Below are 19337 nucleotides of genomic sequence, written 5' to 3' on the forward strand. Positions count from 1 at the left end.
CTAAGCAGAGTGCTTGGCAGAGAGCAGTGTAGAAGGTCAAAGGCATGAATCTGACCCGAACACTTAAAACTTTGTCAGTATATTCCTCCGTCCCCAACTCCATGATGTGGGCTGGAAAGCTGATCTGGTTTACAAAATTTCTCTACCTTTGGTTTGTATTTTTGTGTTCAGTTTTTGTTTGTTCATCTTAGAGTGTATCTCAGAGGTGTCATGTCAATAGAGGTCACTCTCTTGAAGCTGTGTTATATGCTTTTCCGTATTTTAGTATATGAAGCTCAGGATTGATGAACCGATAGGGACAGCAAATAAATAAGGGGTTTGGGGGGATGGGGGTACAGTGGGGGAGTGGGGTAGCAGGGAGACGATTTCAAGGAGTCCATGTAGAAAAGGAATGTTTGGAAGCTGATTGTGGTAGCAACTGTACAATTCTACTTGATGTGACTGAAATATGGAATGATATGTATGTATTAAATCCCAAATAATAAAAAAAGTTTATGGAAATTTCCATGATCTTTTTAACTCTCTTTTCCATGAACTCTTTCAAGCCCTCATTTTATGTACTGTGAGTACCTCCTCCCACTGTTGGGTGGCCTTTTCACTCTCATCATTGTATCTTATCATCCACAGAAGTTTTAAGTTTTTAAAAACTTAATCATAATATAGTCAAATTTGTTATTTTTCCTTTACGGTAAGTATATTTTGGACTTGTTTGGAGAGCTTTGCCTACTCCAAGATCATGAAGATTACCTTGTAAGCTTACTTTTATTCCCCCAACAGTTTTATTGGCACATAATTCACACGTCATACAATTGAGCATTTCAATTGTTCAATCACATCAAGAGGAGTTGTACAACCACCACCACATCCATCTTAGAGCCTCCCCTCCCCCCACACACCACGGTTATATTGCCTTTAAACCGGATTATGCAATCACGAGCAGTTTGAGTGCTCTCTAGTCCCTACATTTACTTTTAAAAGCTTCCGATCTATACCCCATCTTGGTTGATTTCGGTGTATGGCCTAAGGTATGAATCATGGTGCATATTTTCTCTTCCACTGGGATATACAGTTGCCTCAGCACCAATATTAAAGTTGTAAAATCCTCCCAGGAAGCCTAGGGTATTAGGAACATGCCTACATTTTCAGATGAGAGGGCTGAAGCTCAGGAATGTGCATTATTATTTTGCTCAAGGTCACAGAGCCGGTAAATAGCAGAACTAGGATTTGAACCCAGATTTCTTTGATTTCAAAGCTAGGGCCTTTCCTCGGTGTGACCCAGTTTCCCATCTATAAAATAAATGGCATGACACATAGTTATTTATATAGGCCATCCTAGATCTAACATGATAGGCCTCGGTTTAAGCTAGGTAGGCTTCTTGATCTCGGGAGACCTGGGGCGCACACCTGGTGGAGCAGGAAGGACTTCTGCTTGGCCACTGGACACCCACCCTCACTCAAGCAGGTACTGACACAAGCGCGTGTGTACGCGTGCGTGTGCAGACACACACATACACGAGGATGGTTAAGAAACTGGGATTTTTAGGAACTGGGCTTTCCTTGTTGCTATGTGGCTATTTTCAGGCACCAGTCTTCTCCCAAATTTATGCAAGTTTGGCTTTCTGTTAAACCAGTGAACCTTGAGCCTGTGCCTGGCACTTATGGTAGCAAGGGACAGAGGCCCAGCACTTTAATCACTTTGGTGTCTTTAGCACAGCATGGCATGACAGCCAGAGAGCCGCAGGCTCAGCAGAAAAGAAACGAAGGCTGGCAGGAGCTCCTGCAGAGCTAGACTGGGGCCATGCCTGGCCCCCTAAAGATAGCTGAGTGGCTGGAAAGGGGGTGTCAGGCTTTGGAGGCCAGAGCAGGAGGTTGGTGATGTCACGTGTAGAAGATGGGAAGGCTGGTATAGTGGAGGAGGTGGGAAATGGCCTCAAGACCCAAAGAGGGTCATTTCCAGATGGAGCGAATGAGAAGATAGCAAGAAAGTACCGAGTTCCTACCCAGTTCCAGGACCTGGCTTTCTGTTTTCTAAGGTACATCATTGCATATACATGTGATTGAAAACCATTGAAACAGTTTAAGAGAGTGTCACATGAAAAATAGATCTCCCAGGCTCATATCCCAGGTGTAGCCATTTTTAACCAACTTTTGTTTTTAAAATCATTTTATTGGGGGCGCTTTCAACTCTAATATTCCATACATCAATTGTGTCAAGCATATTTATACATGTGTTGTGATCATCATTTCATGAATATTTACTTACTATTGGAGCCCTTGGTAGCAGCTCCTCTTTTTTCCCTCCCTCCCGCCCTCTTGACCCCTTGATAACTTGTAAATTCATATTGTTTTCATGTCTCAGCCACCTTTATGTTTTTTAATTCTTCCTGTCATCGCTACCTCCGTAAGAGTACTTCACTGTGGACAGTACCTGTGCAATGAGAGAAAAGGGATGATGGTGGCTATTTCCCACCCTTCATAGTTATGCTTTGGGCTGCTAACCACAAGGCCAGCAGTTTGAAACCACCTTCAGCTCCGTGGTGGTGAACTCCTGCAAAGAGTTACAGTCTCAGAAACAGAGGGCAGTTCCACCCTGCCCTATAAGGTTGGTATGAGTTGGCACAGACGCAATGACAGTGAGTTTAGAGTTTGAATATTGATATATGCCAGTGGTTCTCAACCTGTGGGTCGTGACCCCTTGGGGGGGTGACCCTTTCACAGGAGTCACCTGATTCATAACAGTAGAAAAATTACGATTATGAAGTAGCAAGGAAAATAAGTTTATGGTTAGGTCACCACCACATGAGGAACTGTATTAAAGGGTCACGGCATTAGGAAGGTTGAGAACCGCTGATAAATGCATTTGTGTCAGTTCTTCATCTGTTCATCTCCAGTAACACACACTTGAAAACTAACACACAATTAGCTTTTCCTCCACAGTATTTCATTCTTTTTTTTAAAAGTTATTATTTTAAAAAGCATTTTATTGGGAGCCAATATAGATAGCATTCCATACTTCAATTACATCCAGCAGTATTTTACAATTGCTACCTCAGCCAGTTTCCAAACATCTTCTTCCCTCTTGAAGTCCTTGATGTCAGCTCGCAAGCATTTCATTCTTCGTGCACTCCGTCTCTTGGGTTGGCATCGTATGTGGGTGTAACCACCTTCCCATCTAAGCTGTACGTGTCTTCAGGCAGGCCTCATGCCTTCCGCACACTGGGAGCACAGGGCACGAAAGAGCTCCTGGAGGCTGCCAGTGAACCAATGAATCTGTATTACTGTGCACCACCCCCACCCCCGTCTTTCCCACCACACCCGGAGGCCAAACTCCTGTCAAGCACTAACTTCCAGAGTACCCTTTCTCCCTGGGAATGCCCAGATCATCTTCCTAGACATTTAGGTTCTGGGCTGAGGTCGAAATGGGAGGCCAGACCTAGGGGCAGAGAGGCCAGCAGAGCCTTCCTCCTTTACTGAGGACGGGGTGGTGGGCTTCTTTCTGACCTTGCAGGAGGTGTTCCGGCGGCACCGAGGGCTGCAGCTCCTGGCCCTGGTAGAGGAGGTGCTGCCCCGCCATGGCACCGGCCACCATGGGGACTGGCACATCTCCCTGAGCAAACCCAGCGAGAAGGAGCAGCACTTGCTAATGACCTTGGTGGGCAAGCAGGGTGAGTGAAGGCAGGCAGGTAAGAGGGACGGGTGTGGTCCTGTGGAGCGGGGACCCAGGAAGGTAGTGTGAACTAACAGACTGTAAGGATGGCAGAGTATGGTGTGGTGCTAGGAACCACATGCGGTAGAGAGACCTTATGGAAGTACCCGCTCATCAAGTACTCCGCAATTGGAAGTCCACTAGTACTCATCCAACCAGTTCCCAAGGCCTCGTGAAGTCTTCCTTAGAGCGGCAGCAAAGTACACAGGCAACAGGGCTTTTGAACTTGGGCTCTCAGACAGTAGGACGAGCCACTGATGGGACTCCTTAGTTGAGGATTAGGGAGTTCCGGCAGGCTTTGTGCCGCAGAGGACGTGGAGGGTGGGAGTTAGTTATTAGCAATAAGAGGAAGGTGTGGCTTCCACACAGGCATGAAATGAAGCAGCGTGGGGTTTTGGAATTACACTTGTCTCACAGTCAGAGTCCACTAAATAGTTTTTAATAGCTCAGTTCAATAGAAAGTAGGCATAGGAGAGAGCTGGCGTTCACGTAGCACGAGGACCTGTGTATAATTAGGAGATAGCCACGAGGCTATGAAACTTAGATCAGGAGCTGTTTGAGGAGGGAGCAGGGAGCCTGTGGAGGCAGGACTCTGGAGCCAAGTCCATGTTGATAAATGAGTATCTCTCCCTCCAACCAGGGGTGATGCCTACTCAAGATGTCCTTTCCATGCTGGGTGATATCCGCAGGAGCCTGGTGGAGGTAAGAGTCAGGAACGTGGAGGTGGGCTGCAGGACCCCGTTCACTGACGACGTTCTCCGGCCCTCATTCCTGCATGCTCTGGAAGCAGGGCTGGCTTTTCTCAAGGACAGGAGGCTGCTTATAATGTGTGGCTCAAGGGGGTGAATGATACCGTATATACTTGTGTATAAGCCGAGTTTTTCAGCACTTTTTAAATGCAGTTTTTGTGGGAAAATTAAGTGCCTCGGTTGACAATCTGCTCTTGGGAGTCTTCTTATTTAAGATCTCCCTAAGACACAGGTCCAGTGGAAAGACAAGCACGTGAGCACTTAACTTAGAGGTATGCAGTGAATGGTTACCAAAAGATGCAAAGAGGTGGTTTCTAAGAGAGATTTTGGTGGTTGAATGAGAAGTTCTGGATAGACAACAGCACTATCTCTGGTCGAAGGAATTGTGCAGGGACTTGTAGGGATGGAAGAACATGATGTGGTTCCAGGAGCCACATGTGGTGGGGAGGAAGGAGAAAATGGGAGGCATGGAGGTAAGCCATCAAGCAAGTCGTCTCCAATTTGAGACTAGTGGTAGGGCTTGGGCTGTTAACTACAAGGTCAGCAGTTTGAAACCACCAGCTGCTCCGAGGGAAAAAAAAGATGAGGCTTTCTACTTCCATAAACAGTTACCCTGTAGGGTCACTGATTCGGAACCAACTCAATGGCAGTGAGTTTGAAATCTGAGTACTCATCCAGCCCGGGATCTGGTACTGAGATGATAGGTCAAGTCCAGAAACCAGCCCTGTCATCCTGAGAGACAACTCCAACCCAAAGGCATTCTGGCAGCTGCCTGGCAGGTCCTGGAGAGGCGGAGCTGAGGAGATAACCTGGGCGACTAGAGTGGAGCAAAGCCACTGGTCTATGGGAAGGGGCCCGCCCAGTCTTCTGTTCCGCATAATGCATTCCTTCAAAGAGAGGTCCATGCTGTTCTGAGGATAACTAACATTTTCCTAAACTATTTTCACTAATTATGAAATACAGTTCATTCTTGGGGGCTTTTCAGTGTTGGACATCAAAGATGAGCTGTGTGTAATCTTGGGCCTCCACATCCTTATCTGCTACCTGCAGGAATGCGTGTTGTGTTTTTGTGAGCATTGTGAGTGCTGCGTATCAGCCTGCACAGATGCTCACTGAATCCTTTCCCCATCCCACGGGGCTATGAGGATTAAATAACCCCTCTGCTGAATCCTGGTGGCACCCCTATGTAGATGAGTGAACTGAAACCCCGACAGGCTAGATGATTTGCCCGAGACTGCACGGCTAGTAAGTGGTAGAGCTAAACTTTGAACCTGGATTGGTCCATGAGGGCTTTTCCAGTTTTTAAAATTCTGGGCTCATGAACACCTTGGGGACTGTGGAGACTTCAGCTCATCTCACCTTTTTCCCCCCGAACGGTTTCATTGGTATATAATTCATGTACTGTGCAATCCACTGCTTTAAATATATTTAAAAGAGTTGGGCATCATCACCACAATCAATTTTAGAACATTTTATTCATTATTGTACCTACTGCTATTAACTCCCATTACCCTCTAACTGCCTCTGCCATAACCCCAAGGAACTGGATTAACTATCCTGGATTTCATATCAGGAAAGTAGTACAAAAAAACCCTTAACAATGACAACAAAATAAAACAGAAAAACCCCAATCCAAGTGAAATCAAAAGATAATAGAAACTAAACAAATTAAAATGGGTTGAAAGGAAAACAAATGATGTTTCTTTTAATCTATATCTTCAGTAATCCACTTTCCAATGCATTCTATCTGAGGGCAAGACTACTTGCATCCCTAGTCAATGGTGTGAGGGAGTTCAACGGAGACCTAATTCATGTAATTCGGGGACTCTGCAAATGGATTTGGGACTTTCACTGTCATCTGTAGCCTTCTGAAAACTGGGTGCTCAAAATTTAATTCTAGTACAATTTCCTCCTCTGAACTTGGATTTTATTATTTATAATCCTTGGATCACATATTGCTTCACCCTTTTATTACAGATCCTTCTGTCCTTTCTCCTTGCCCCTTGGTATTCTGGTCTTACTGGGCACACTGAAGGGGAGGACATATAATTCAGACCCACTTGGCCAAAAGGCATGATAGATGACTTTACCTTTACCTCCCTTGCCCAAGATTCCAATCTGTGAGTAAGGAAATGGTGTAGGGGCCACAGTGATATGGTGCATTCTCAAGGGATAAAGCAGGAGCCAGGCATGTCTCCACCCTCCATTCCTGTTCTGACACCATGGCATTCTAGTTCTGTGGGTGAGTTTGGCAATTCATTGAAATGGCCACACACAACTCATGGATGATACTCACGATTTAGGGTTAATTAGAAAAGTTAACAAGTTACAATTCATGTAAGAATCATTCAGGGTATTGTTCAGTCAGCACAGTTTCAGCTATGCCTGCAGGCAGGCTTCTTGATTCAGCCTTTCTCTTACTCAGGCAAGGTTACAAAGCTCTTCTCTGGACTGCCAATAAATGCCCAAAGGGCATGCTACTCCACTGTAAACCTTAACCAAAAAGCACCACGTTCCAGTTCTAGCTCAGTGGGTCAGCAAACCCACTTCTCCCAATTAAGTGCCTGCACACACCCAATTCACAATCCAGTCTCCTGCCCCAAACCAGTGTTTCACTTACTCCGTGAGCTGGAAAGCCTGCCCCTGTCTTATCCTCTGGCACCTGGTTCTGCTGTTGCCTCTCCTTGCACACTCCTCTGGTGTCAAAGCTGTTTTTCGGGGCAAGGAGGTTCGATATGCAGGGATCTCATGGTTCAAATGAGGATGTGCTTCCCTCTCGGCTTTTCTCTCTTGCTAGTAAGTGTCGTTTAGAGCGAGTAACAAAAGCTGTGGCTGGAAGGTAATGGGAGAGGGTCTGTCTGGCCTGGTGGGACATAGCAGCCACTTAGCCAGAGAAGGTAGGCCCAGGTGGGCAGCCCAACCCAGACTACATGTGGACCCAGCTGGGAGGTCAGTGGTGGTTTATTAGGCGGGCCTGCCCCTGGGATGGGAAGTTGACTCATCCACAGTGGTGCTTCCTGTGGAAGTGGTTTCTGGGGCTAGACTCAGTGGTTGTGTGTAGGTAGAGGATGGTGTCAAGTGGGTCTTTGCTGCCTTTACTTTTCTCCTTTTTAAATTGAGATCATTGGTGCTGATGGGGCTGGGTGCTCTCTACACTATCTAGCCACCAGCAGCATGAGGGCCAGGCTTAGCAGAGGGTTAGGGCCACAGACTTTCAAAAATATAATTTTATTGGGGTCTCTTACAGCTTTTCACAATCCACCCATCCATCCATCGTGTCAAGCACATTTGTACATATGTTGCCATCATCATTTTCAAAACATTTTCTTTCTATGTGAGCCCTTGGTATCAGCTCTTCATTTCCCCTCCTCCACCCTCCCTCCCTCATGAACTCTTGATAATTGATCTTTTTTTTTTTTTCTTCATGTCTTACACCGACTGCCGTCTCCCTTCACACACTTTTCTCTTGTCTGTCTCCCTGGGAGGGGGTTATATGTTGATCGTCGCGATCGGTTTCCCCTTAGGGCCACAGACTCTTGCACCAACTGGTTTGGGACAGAAGCTATGGAGATAGGGTGGGGATGTGATGTGAAGGGGCTAGAACTTGGACCTGGGAAGGGCTTGGTAGTGCTCTCAGCTACTGGGATGGGACAGAGCAGAGAGCCCCTGCTAAGGGGCCAAGGCCGAAGCCTCTGGAGAGGCATCAGGGTCTGCAGCCACCATTGGCCTGCTCCTTCTCAAAGAGTGCCATAGCCCCAGCGTCCCGACCTGGCAATCTCTGCTGACTGCCCCAGCTGAGGAGCCTGACTCTCCGGCATCCCTTCAGATCGGCATCCAGAACTATTCCACCGCGAGCAGTTGCCAGGCGCGGCCCAGCCAGGTGCGCAGTGACTATGGGACGCTCTTTGTGGTGCTGGTGGTCATCGGTGCCGTCTGTGTCGGCATCATCGTGCTTGGCCTGCTCTACAACTGCTGGCAGCGCCGGCTGCCCAAGCTCAAGCATGTGGTGAGTCTGGGGGGGAGGGGGGTTGGGGGGAGGGCAGCAGGGCCTGAGCTGAGTGTGGGTACCACTGAAGAGTGAGCAGCTCTCGGCCTCCTCTTCTGAGTGGGGGTGGGAAGGAGTAACTAGCCTTGGCCACAGCACTATCGTGAGGACTTGGGCGGAGACATGTACACAAAGCACTTTTTTCCCAGAGCCTGGCAACTCAGTTGTCTGCCTCTGCAGGGAGACACGGGCGCTGCGTGGAGTGCTAGGCCCCACAGGAACCCAGCAGTGCTTCCTGATGGCAGGGCCATCTCTGGCCCAGGGAGTGTGGGGGGTGGGGGTGGGACAAGAAGAGGGTTCGGTCTAGGGGCTTCTTGAAAGTAAGGGCCATAAATTCTGGCTACCTTTAAAGGTCCCCTGGTGCTGTTCATGAGTCTCCAGCCCCCTCCTTTAGAAAATGGGGAAATTGGGAGGGATAATTAGGATTGTTGGGGACAGGTGCCCTGGGGATTCCTGTGTAGGATTTTGCTTTACCTGCTAAGAAAAAAAGTAGTGAAGTGACTCACTCAAGGTTGCAAGCTAGGAAATGCTGGAGCCAGGATCATGCTGGCGTTTGACTGTGCTGTTGGTGGTGGAGGTGGGGTGTGGGCACCAGGGCAGTTGGGGTCGGGCGTGTGGAGGCTGTAGGTGTGCCAGTCTAGCAGCCCTCTCCCACCTGCCTGCAGTCACATGGCGAGGAGCTGCGCTTCGTTGAAAACGGCTGCCACGACAACCCCACGCTGGACGTGGCCAGCGACAGCCAGTCGGAGATGCAGGAGAAGCAGCCCAGCCTGAATGGAGGCGGGGCTGTCAATGGCCCCGGTGGCTGGAGCTCGCTTATGGGGGGCAAACGGGACCCGGAGGACTCAGACGTATTCGAGGAAGACACCCACCTGTGAGGCGCCCTGGCCTGGATGCTGCAGGCTGGCTGAGACCTCCGGTGGTCTAGCGTAGCCGCTGCTTCCTGCTGCCCCCAGCCCCATTCTCGCCCGCGGCTGGCGCCCAGAACGAAAGGCCAGGCCACTGCCACCTCCGACCTCGCGCCTCCCCTGTCCTCTGGGGTCTTCCCGAGCCACCCATTCAGCAGTCTGGCCCTTGACTTTCGGGGAGTAGGGGGGGTCCCCGCCAACTTTACAAAACGGTCTTATGCACAGTCCCCTGCCCTTTCCCCACCCCACTCCACCCGTCACCCCGCAGCCCTGAGACTGAGTCCGCCTCTCAGACATTGGCCCTTCAGGGCAGCTCTCTCTGGGACAGGACCCTGCCTTCCCTGCCCCCGCGGAACCCTGCCCCCACAGCCACTGCCTCTAGCGCCGAGCTCGCCTGGGGGGCAGGGCATCAGCGCACCGTGCCCATCGGGACTCCCATTAAACCGTCCGGGAGACGACGCTGAGCCTGGCCCGCCTGCCGCCTCATTCTTTCCGCCTGCGTTTGGGGGCTCTGTGGTCGGGGTGGGGCGGGCAGCGGGGAGATGCTAGAGGAAGTGGATGGCGGGGCGAGGGCCCCCACCTGCTGGACACGGAGGAATGCGTTAGGTGGGGGTGGGATGGATAAAGGGAGAAAGCTTCGCGGGCAGGGAGGGCTGAGTTGGGGTGACCTGTGGTCTGAGATCACGTGGCGCCGAGCTCCGGGCCCCTCGGGTCCTGCCGCGCCGGTGAGCGGCGGCCGGGCTCGGGCTCGGGCTCGGGCTCGGGGCGGAGGTGGTCGGTCCTCCGGGCGCCAGGCGCCGCTGCGGAGAGCCGACGGGCGGGCGGGGCAGAGCAGGACGGGGGCGGAGCCAGCACCCTTGTTGACATCCGCCGGGACGCGCCGCCGTCCCGAATTCGGTCCGGAGTTTCTGCGTCATGGACACCAGCGACCTCTTCGCCAGCTGCAAGAAGGGGGATGTGGGCCGCGTGCGGTGAGGGACCCCCAGCCCCGGGTTTGGAGGGGGCGGGAAGGGTGCGATGCCCGCGGCGTGGCAAGGCCCTGCAGCTGGACCGCCCCTGGGCAGGGGGAGCCTCGCAGCCTAGTCACAGCCTTCTGCCACACTGCCAGGGGGGGGCATGGGCGCAGAAGCGGAGTCCCCCTAGGGGACACCCAGGGGCTGCAGCCCCCTTCGGGACGGCAGTGCGTGGGCGGAGGTGCTCTGCTCACGGTGGTGGAGGGCTTCCCCAGGAGGGGCTGAAAGAGTGGAAGTAGGGCAGGGAAGAGGAGGGGCCGAGCCTGTGGGCGAGCAGGAGGGTAGCCCTGGAGTCCTGGACCGGGCTTTCTTAACATTGTGCTGCCTGGGGGGTCACCTAGGGTGCCGAACCCCCTACCAGCAGATAAAGCGCAGTCTCCTTTGACTAGGGGTTGGGGGGCTGTGTGCCCAATGGTGAGCTGGGCATCTCTTCCTTGACCCTTTACTTCCTCTCCTGCGTTCATTCTGCCCCCACCCACCCCTGACCCCTACTTTCCTTCTTGGTCCTGATCTGACTTCTGTAGGGTTGGCCCCGAGTTTTCGGCACTTCCTCACTCCCCAGGCTCCTCAGGCCCATCTGCGAGCCCCAGAGGAGACTCCTGAGAACTGGAGACCCCCCCAAAGCTGAAAGCAACCTAGTGAGTGCACTCCTGAGGTCCACTCTGCGCACTTGGCACCCAGACAAACATGTTCAAGTGGAAACCTTTCCTTAGCCCATTTCTCCAGTTCCCTCCCCAGTGTTGGATCTGCCACCATCCCTGCGAACTCCTGCCCCTCTCCCACTTTCCATCGCCACCAAGCCCTGTCCACTTGTTTCCCAAGTTCTCTGTCTCCCTCACTCTGCAATAGCCGCATTTCTGCCCACCCCCCCTGCCTCTCAATCTCTCCCAGGAACATACTGCCCCATCACCCCTTTCTTGTGCTCCCAGTTCCTTCCTGCCAAAGTTTCAGCCTGTTCACATCTGGGGCCTAGCACCACCCCGCCCCTACCCCTACCCCCACCCAGTCCGTGGATCTTCTGCCCAGGGTCTGCCTTGCTCGTTTCCACCCCTTGTATCCTTGTCTGTCCCCCAACCTCTTCTACTCCGGTGCGCTTACCTGACGGCCCTCATCTAGCTGAGAGGGATTCTTTCCCACCTTCTCTGCCCCCTGGCCTCCTCTGCCAGACTTTGGTTCTGACCCAGGCTCTGACCTCCTTGCCCAGGTACCTGCTGGAGCAGCGCGATGTGGAGGTGAATGTTCGAGACAAGTGGGACAGCACTCCCTTGTGAGTGCCACCATGGTGGGGTGGTCGGGGGCTGCAGGTGGATTGGTCAGGTAGGCTGGGAGAACGCTTCCACTGACAGCTGATTTCTGCCTCCTCCCTTTCCTCAGATACTATGCCTGCCTGTGTGGGCATGAAGAGTTGGTACTCTACCTTTTGGCCAATGGTGAGGGGATAGGCTCTGTGTGTGTGTGTGTGCAGGTGTGCATGTACGCATGCATGCACGTTTATTCAAAGCCATGGGTACACTTGTACAGACATCTCAAATCACCCATAGTTCCTCTGGCTCCCGCATCCAGTCAACATGCCCTACCCTCTAGCTAGTTACACCTTTAAAGCAGACTCTCTTCTGTCCACTTCCCCCACCTCCACTGCTGCCACTCACCCGAGCTGAGCTACTAGCGTATCCGCCTAGAGGCAGTGCAAGCTCCTTACTAGCATCTGGCTTCATATTTGAGTAGGGTGACCTTTACTGAAGAAAAAAAAACCCCAACACTTAACCTTTTCCTATGACTTCCTATTTCACGTAGAACAAAGCTCTTTGCTCTTGCCTCGCAGTGAATCTGAAGTTGTGTGTCTTGCCCATCTGCTCTTCTCCCCTCCCCTCGGGCCTTACCCCCCTGTTGCTGCCACATCACCTTCTTTGCCCCTGCTTTGTAGCCTTTTCATTTGCTGTGCCTTCTGTGATGGCCACCCTTTCCCAGACCTGGCCCTCAAGTCTCGGTCCACTGTCACTGCTGCCACTGCCACCCTCTTCCTGTTCCTCTGTAGCAGCTGACGCACAGCCTGGCACGATTTGTTTGTTTGTGTATCCCACCTTTCCTCTGCTGGGCTGTGAACATGCTGTGATGGGGGCCTGTCTTGTCCCCAGAGTGTAGGGCAGAGGGTAGGAGAGAACCTGCTCTGGGTTTTGTATGACATGTGTTAATGAATATGTGCACAGGTGAGTGTAAGTGGACATGCATGTGTTCCTGTGCCCTGGCCAGGAGGATGCTGGGGTTGCAGTGGACCCAGGGTACTATGGGAAGTTCTTTCTGGTGCACAGGGACCCATGGGAATGGAGGTGGCGAAGAAGGGCAAGGAGGTTAGAATTTCTCTAGGCTTGAGGGACATCATCCCAAGCTTGCCGGAGGCCCTTCCCCGGCCACTGTGCACACCGGATGCCCTGCTGACTAGGAGCTCTGAGCACTGTCCCCCCTAGGAGCCCGCTGCGAGGCCAACACCTTCGATGGAGAGCGCTGCCTCTATGGAGCTCTGAGTGACGCTATTCGGCGGGCACTGCGGGACTACAAGCAGGTCACTGCCTCCTGCAGGAGGCGGGACTACTATGACGACTTCCTGCAGCGGTAAGAGAGGAGTTGGCATGCCCGGTGGGTGCCCAGGGGTCAGTGTTAGGGAAATGAGCTTGTTGCATGTGGCCCTAGTGGGGCTGTGGGCTCTGCCCAGGGGTGGGGGGATGGGGCAGGAGAGGGGGCCACCGAGGACCTCCGCCCCCATATTTTCCCCCATCTCCCCGCAGACTCCTCGAGCAGGGCACCCACAGTGATGTGGTGTTTGTGGTGCACGGGAAGCCATTCAGGGCACATCGCTGTGTCCTGGGGGCACGCAGCGCCTACTTCGCCAACCTGCTGGACACCAAATGGAAGGGCAAAAACGTCGTGGTCCTCAGGCACCCACTGGTGCGTCCCTTCAAGGGGCTGGGTGAGCTGGTTGCCCAGAGATGGGGGGAGGGAGGGCTTGTGCTGGGTGGCTGCCTCTGACTGCCACTGCGTTGTCTCTTGTGCCCGCAGATCAACCCAGTGGCCTTTGGGGCTCTGCTGCAGTATCTGTACACAGGTGACTCCCTGGGCCCGGGGTGAGTGGGTGGTGAGAGAGCTGCGGGTTTGGACAGCAGCAAACCTAGGGATGGCCTTGGAAAGGGAAGTCCCCTATGGGCTGGCCTTTCACCACTTCCACTGCGGGGGTCCAGCAGTGAGATACAGGCTCGTGTACCCGGCACAGAGTCTGCACACAAATTGCGCCTCTCACCCATAAACTGAGCCCTCCCATCAGCCTCTGGGGCTCTTTCCTCCTGTCCCTCAATTGTACCTATGTCCTGTTGAGGACATGTGCAACTCAGCAGTCCCTACATGCACAACTTAGTGACACTGCTGACATCCTCCGAATCGTGGACCATCCTTACCTTCCCACACGGACCCACTGCTTCCTAAAGGTCCTGCCTAATCGCCCAAGCCGTGCTGTTAACTCCGGTCCCACATTGCTAGTTCCTAAAAGGGCAGACCTGCCTGACTAGCTAAACTAGTGGATTTGAAGAAAACTTCCAAGGATGATTTTGGTTTAAGGTTTAAAAATTATCTCAGGGCCATAGTTTGAGGGATTCATTCACACTCCATGGCTCTGGAGAGTCTAGTGCAGCGAGTCTCACCCGTCCTCATGCCACGACCCTTTAATACAGTTCCTCAGGTTGTGGTGCCCCCCCAGCCATAAAAGTATTTTCGTTGCTACTTCATCACTGTATTTGTGCTACTGTTAGGAATCGGGCGACCCCTGTGAAAGGGTCGTTCGCCTCCCAAAAGGGTCAGGACCCACAGGTTGAGAACCGCTGATCTAGTGTCTTTTCAGAATTTGAAATTCTGTTATACACATTCCTCCTTTTGATCAGGATTCTGCTGTGGAATCTTCTATCAAAATGTTTAGTGATCACAGCTGGGTACCACCCAGGTCTGGTCGTAGGGGAAAGGGGGCATTTGTTCTTGGAGGCAATTAGCTACGCTTTCCATTTCCTCATCCTGTTTCTAACTTCCCTTCTTCCGTGTTGCGGAATAGAGACAGATGGTGGGGCCTTGGTTGGCTACTTGAAGCCTTTTAAGGCTGCCGGCATTATGCACCGAATTGGTAGAACAGAAGCATTAAACACTTAGGCTAAGAAACTGGGACGTCCCATGAAACCATGACCTTACACTTCCAAGGTCGTGTTCTCTTGTACATAAGCAGCCTCAGCAGCTACTTTAAGTCTATTTGGGGGGGGGTCACAGTATAGCACACAGTCCTTCTAATTCAGATTTTGCTAATTCAGTTTTTCCCACTCCTCTTGATGGGAAACCAGAGCAGCTAGCACTCTTGGGAGCCCCTGCCCTGCAGCCACTACCCACCTTGCATGGAGGCAGCCAAGGGCCCCTCCAGCCCTGACCACTCTACCCCTGCCCCCAGGTCGCCTAGATGTCGGCGTGGAACATGTTGGTGACTGTGAGCGACTGGCCAAGCAGTGCCAGCTCTGGGACCTGCTCAGTGACCTTGAAGCCAAGTGTGAAAAGGTGTTTGAGTTTGGTGCGTCCGGGTACGGGGCTCAGGCCTAGACGGGACATGGGCCGAGCCAGCCTGGCCCCTGACTATTGGTGCTCCCTGCTGCAGTGGCCTCGAAACCTGGCACGTGTGTAAAGGTCCTGACCATCGAGCCACCTCCAGCTGACTCTCGCCTGCAGGAGGACCTGGCGCTGCTCGCCGGCTGTGCCCTGCCCCCTGAGCTCCGCGTGAGTGCAGGCTGAGGGCCGCAGGGTCTGGCCTTGAGTTCAGGGCCTTCCTGTGACTCTGCACCAGGCCCTTCCCCTTTCTAAGACAAGATACCATTGCGCAACTGCCTGCTCTGATGAGGACTGCTGTCCCTCTCTCCTAGGGCGATCTTGGGGAACTGCCCTACCCCGATGACTTCAACAGCTGCCCTGACATCTGTTTCCGAGTGGCCGATTGCAGCTTCCTTTGCCACAAGGTGCCCACCTCATCCCTCTGTCCTTACCCCCTGCTCTAAGCCCCCAGGGCTCTTCCTCCGGGGACAGGCCTTGGTCCTGGCCCTTCCTGAGCTCAGACTCCCCCAGGCCTTCTTCTGCGGCCGCAGCGACTACTTCCGAGCCTTGCTGGATGACCACTTCCGAGAGCAGGAGGAGCCAGAGACCTTGGGGAGCCTCCCAGTGATCACTCTGCATGCCATCTCCCCCGACGTCTTCACCCACGTGCTGTACTACGTGTACAGCGACCACACTGAGGTGCGGGGCTGGCACGGGCCGGGTGCAGGCTGGGGCCTTGCTAAATATGGCGCTTTGAGGGAGCACCCAGGGCCTGTTTGACGGCAGGTGGAAGCTCCTGGTCGGTTCTGTAGGTAAAGTCTTGATGAAGCTAGACAGGAAGGTTGTGTGACCTGTTGGGGTTTTGCTCTAAGGTGAAGGGAGCGGTGGCAGGTCCCTGGGCAGGATGAGCCATCATGCCCCTCCCTGTCTCGAGCACTTGACACTGATGTCAGCTACCTGGGGTTCCTAAGTCCTCCAGGTGGGAGGCAGATGAGGGGGAGCTCCTGGTCTGCCCTCCTGCCCTTGGGGCTGCTCTGGACTCGGGGCTTGTCGGTTCATGTTACTTCTTGCTGCCACCTCTTTCTTTGACAAGGCTAGGGCCGTGTGGGCATTAGCAGGTAGAGACTTGCTCTGCCGGGGGGGTGGTGGGGTGTGTGTGTGTGTGTGTGTGTGTGTGTCCGTCCCCCTTTTAAGAGACGTGTGGAGAAACGTGTGCTTCCCCTCATCTGGAGTGAGTGCCACCTGACAGCTGACTTGCTGAGGACCCAGGCTGTTTTCTCCACCTGGGTCCTGCCATGTCGTAGAGCAAGGTCAGCAGGCTCTGTGCAAAGGACCAGAGGGCCATAGTTCAGGCTCTGCAGCCGTCTGGTCCCTGTCACAACTGCTCAGTTCTGTTGTAGCAGCGTAAAAGCAGCCCGCACAGAGGCTGCAGGAACGGTCGTGGCTGTGTTCCCATCAAACTTTATTTACAAAAACAGGTAGGGGAGGTATTCATGGGCCTGCCCGGCTCGGTCTGGAGACTAGGCCCCAGGTGGGGGGAGCGCACACACAGGCCCCTTTTCTAGGAGCTTCATAGGTAGCCAGACTTGTCAACAGGGAAGGAAGGTGGACCCTGGGTGGGCAATCCCATCTCTGTGAGAAGAGGCTACAGTCCCTAATGATCTCTCTGCCTGGTCCCTCCATTCGGCTGTCTGTCCTCGGCCGTCTAGAGTTCGCCTTTGCCTATCCCGTCTCCCTCCTGAAGGAGCCTTGAGGGCCTGAGGGGCAGGGTGGTGTAGAGCATGGGCCATGGAACCAAACCTGCCGCCTCTGCTCCCAGCTTAAGCCTGTATGAGCTCTGTGCTTCTTGGCAAGTGACATAACTGCCCCAGGCCTCAGTTTCCCCATCTGGGAAGGGGGACTGTCAGTCCTCGCATGGTCTTGTGCACGTCAGACTCGAGCTTGGTGCAGGGTGCACGGTGCCATTGGGCCTCACCCCCACCTGTTCCCTACAGCTGCCTGAAGGCCAGCCTGACGGGGAGGGGGAGGGACGGGGAGCCATTTGTCCGGATCCAGGATCCAACTGTAAACCTCACTGGCCTCTGGGAGAGGAAGGGGAAGGCTCAATACCTCCACCCTGATGTCGGGGTGGCACACCACCCTTGGCAGGTATTGAATAGCAACTTCTGTTTCATTTTCCCGACAGCCTTTTGAGGCGGGCCTCACAGATGGGGAAACTGAGACGCAGAGGCTAAGTGCCTTGCCCAAGCTCTCTCAACTAGAAAATGCCCGAGCCAGGCCTTGTACCCCGGGGTCCATGTGATCTCAGGGCTCAGCCTCTTTCCTTCGCTCACCCACCCCAGGGATCCTGACTGGCTCTTGAACTACTGGGGTACAACCCACTCCTCATCTCGTCTGCCCCTGCGCCCGTGGGCCCTGTGGGAACATGACAGAGCACAGGTGCATGTGTGGGGAGAGGCTTCCTGCCTCATGGTGGGACATCCCGGGCCTTGGTGACCTGGCATGATCCCCTCTGTCCCCTGCAGCTGCCCCCTGAGGCGGCCTATGACGTGCTCTGTGTGGCTGACATGTACCTGTTGCCAGGCCTCAAGCGGCTGTGTGGCCGCAGCCTGGCCCAGCTGCTGGACGAGGACAGCGTGGTGAGTGTGTGGCGAGTGGCCAAGCTGTTCCACCTGGCCCGGCTCGAGGAGCAGTGCACCGAGTACATGGCCAAGGTCATCGAGAAGGTGAGCCGGCGTCTCGGGCGGGCAGTGATGGGGTCAGGGCCTGGCTCCTCCTGAGCCCACCTGTCCCTCCCGCAGCTGGTGGAGCGAGAGGACTTCATGCAGGTGGTGAAGGAGGAGGCGGCAGCCGTGGCCGCCCGGCAGGAGACAGACTCCATCCCGCTGGTGGATGACATCCGCTTCCACGTGGCCAGCACGGTACAGACGTACAGCGCCATTGAGGAGGCGCGGCAGCGGCTACGGGCACTGGAAGACCTGCTTCTGGCCATGGGCCTGGACTGCTAAGCCTGCCTGGCACCTGGGCCCATGCGGCCGCAGCTAGCACTTCTGCGTCTGGGGAGGCTCACCTAGGGACAGGCCCTCTGCCCCAAAGCATGAACGCGCCTCCACGCCTGGGGCTGGGCACCACTCAGGGAAACCCAGGGACGCCCCGCCCCGGCTGCTCCCACAGCCTTGGCAGGGCTGGCCTCCCCGCTTGCTTCTTGGACCCCGCTTCCCGCCTGGGCGAAGCCAACCAGGCAGGTGCAGGAGAGCCTGTGTGTGACAATAAAGCTTAAATTCCTGGAGCGCCTGAGCCTTTGTGGGCGCCAGCATGTCCAGGGCGGGGGAATGCTGGCCTTGGGGGTGGGAGGGGGGCGGGGAGACCTTCCCACTGGGACCTCTGCCAAGGGCCAGGAAGGAAGCTATCCGAGACCTCTCAGCTGGGACAGTGCCCTCTCTCGCCACGGGACGGCCCCGAAACCTCGCCTTGGGTCAGCGAGTTCACCTCAGGAAACACAGCTGCTGTCCTGGGCTCCTCCTGGCCAATTCAGATGGATACCTCCGGGAGGTGTCTGGGGAAGGACCCGGGACAGCCAGTGGCTTTTCCTCCTTGGGCATCATCATGGGCAGCAGTTCTTCCAAAGCACCTGCCGTGGGCTGCACTCGAGTGTAACGTACTCGTGGTGTTCGGTAGCACCGTGCTGTGTTCTCCAGGGGCCACCACCTCCTTTTGGCACATGTGGGGGCTGAAGTCCAGCCTCAAGACATGGCCACGGGGAGTAAGTGGCAGAGAAAAGAAAAAGTCTCCCCCCGGAGTCTCAGATCGAGTCCGCCACAGACTCCCTGCCACCAGGGGCTGCTTCCCCAGGATGCTCTCCACCCTCACCTCGACGACATGGACCTTTGCAGCCCCTACATCCGCCAGCCCTCCCCCACCTTCCATTCTGCTCTCCAACCACACGGTCACCCCATGGGTAGAACACAGCAGTTCCCCTGGCCCTTGTGACACCGGCAGTCTTGGCCCACGCTGCAGGGCCTCAGCTCCTGTGCATCCCCCGCGCCCCCGTCCTCCCTCGCGTCTGTCGCCCATCATGTTCTCCATGCCTCTCTTGTTTGGGAGCACGCAGATGAGTGGTCCAGTGGAATCGGGGAGCCAGCAGGTAGGAGTGCAATCCGCATGCCAGAGAAGGAGAATTCATGGAGGAGATGACTGGAGCAGAGTCGAGGGGACATGAGGTGGAGGGTGCTGTGTCCGCACCGCTGGCCTGGAACCCTAAAATAGCCAGAGAGCTGAGGGCCCAAGCCCAGGCTAGGGCAGAAGCTGGGA

The 19337-nt window shown here is 54.3% G+C and overlaps 2 protein-coding genes across 6 annotated transcripts in view; both read left to right on the forward strand.

The window, feature by feature from the left end:
* PODXL2 (podocalyxin like 2) overlaps positions 1–9850 on the forward strand; it is a 60304-nt gene extending 50454 nt beyond the window's left edge. Inside the window, exons 5-8 of the mRNA XM_075550910.1 lie at positions 3509–3665; positions 4347–4408; positions 8282–8461; positions 9166–9850. Coding sequence (XP_075407025.1) covers positions 3509–3665; positions 4347–4408; positions 8282–8461; positions 9166–9378 — 612 coding nt within the window. The 3' untranslated portion in view covers positions 9379–9850. The remainder of the gene's footprint in view (positions 1–3508; positions 3666–4346; positions 4409–8281; positions 8462–9165) is intronic.
* Positions 9851–10258: 408 nt separating this feature from the next.
* On the forward strand, positions 10259–18315 carry ABTB1 (ankyrin repeat and BTB domain containing 1). Of its 5 annotated transcripts, none has more exons than XM_075550261.1 (12): positions 10259–10379; positions 11626–11688; positions 11796–11851; positions 12887–13031; positions 13205–13364; positions 13476–13521; positions 14896–15012; positions 15097–15215; positions 15359–15451; positions 15558–15725; positions 17552–17752; positions 17828–18315. In XM_075550261.1, the coding sequence occupies exons 1-12, from the start codon at positions 10324–10326 to the stop codon at positions 18032–18034; spliced, it is 1431 nt and encodes a 476-aa protein (XP_075406376.1). In that variant the 5' UTR covers positions 10259–10323; the 3' UTR covers positions 18035–18315. The 5 variants fall into 5 exon arrangements, with proteins under 5 accessions (XP_075406376.1, XP_075406377.1, XP_075406378.1 ...); XM_075550263.1 differs by having other exon boundaries at positions 10270–10379; positions 11626–11653; XM_075550262.1 differs by lacking the exon at positions 11626–11688 and having other exon boundaries at positions 10260–10379.
* The last annotated feature ends 1022 nt before the right edge of the window (positions 18316–19337 follow it).

Source organism: Tenrec ecaudatus, chromosome 5, assembly GCF_050624435.1.
Source record: "Tenrec ecaudatus isolate mTenEca1 chromosome 5, mTenEca1.hap1, whole genome shotgun sequence".
NCBI classification, from domain to species: Eukaryota; Metazoa; Chordata; class Mammalia; order Afrosoricida; family Tenrecidae; genus Tenrec; species Tenrec ecaudatus.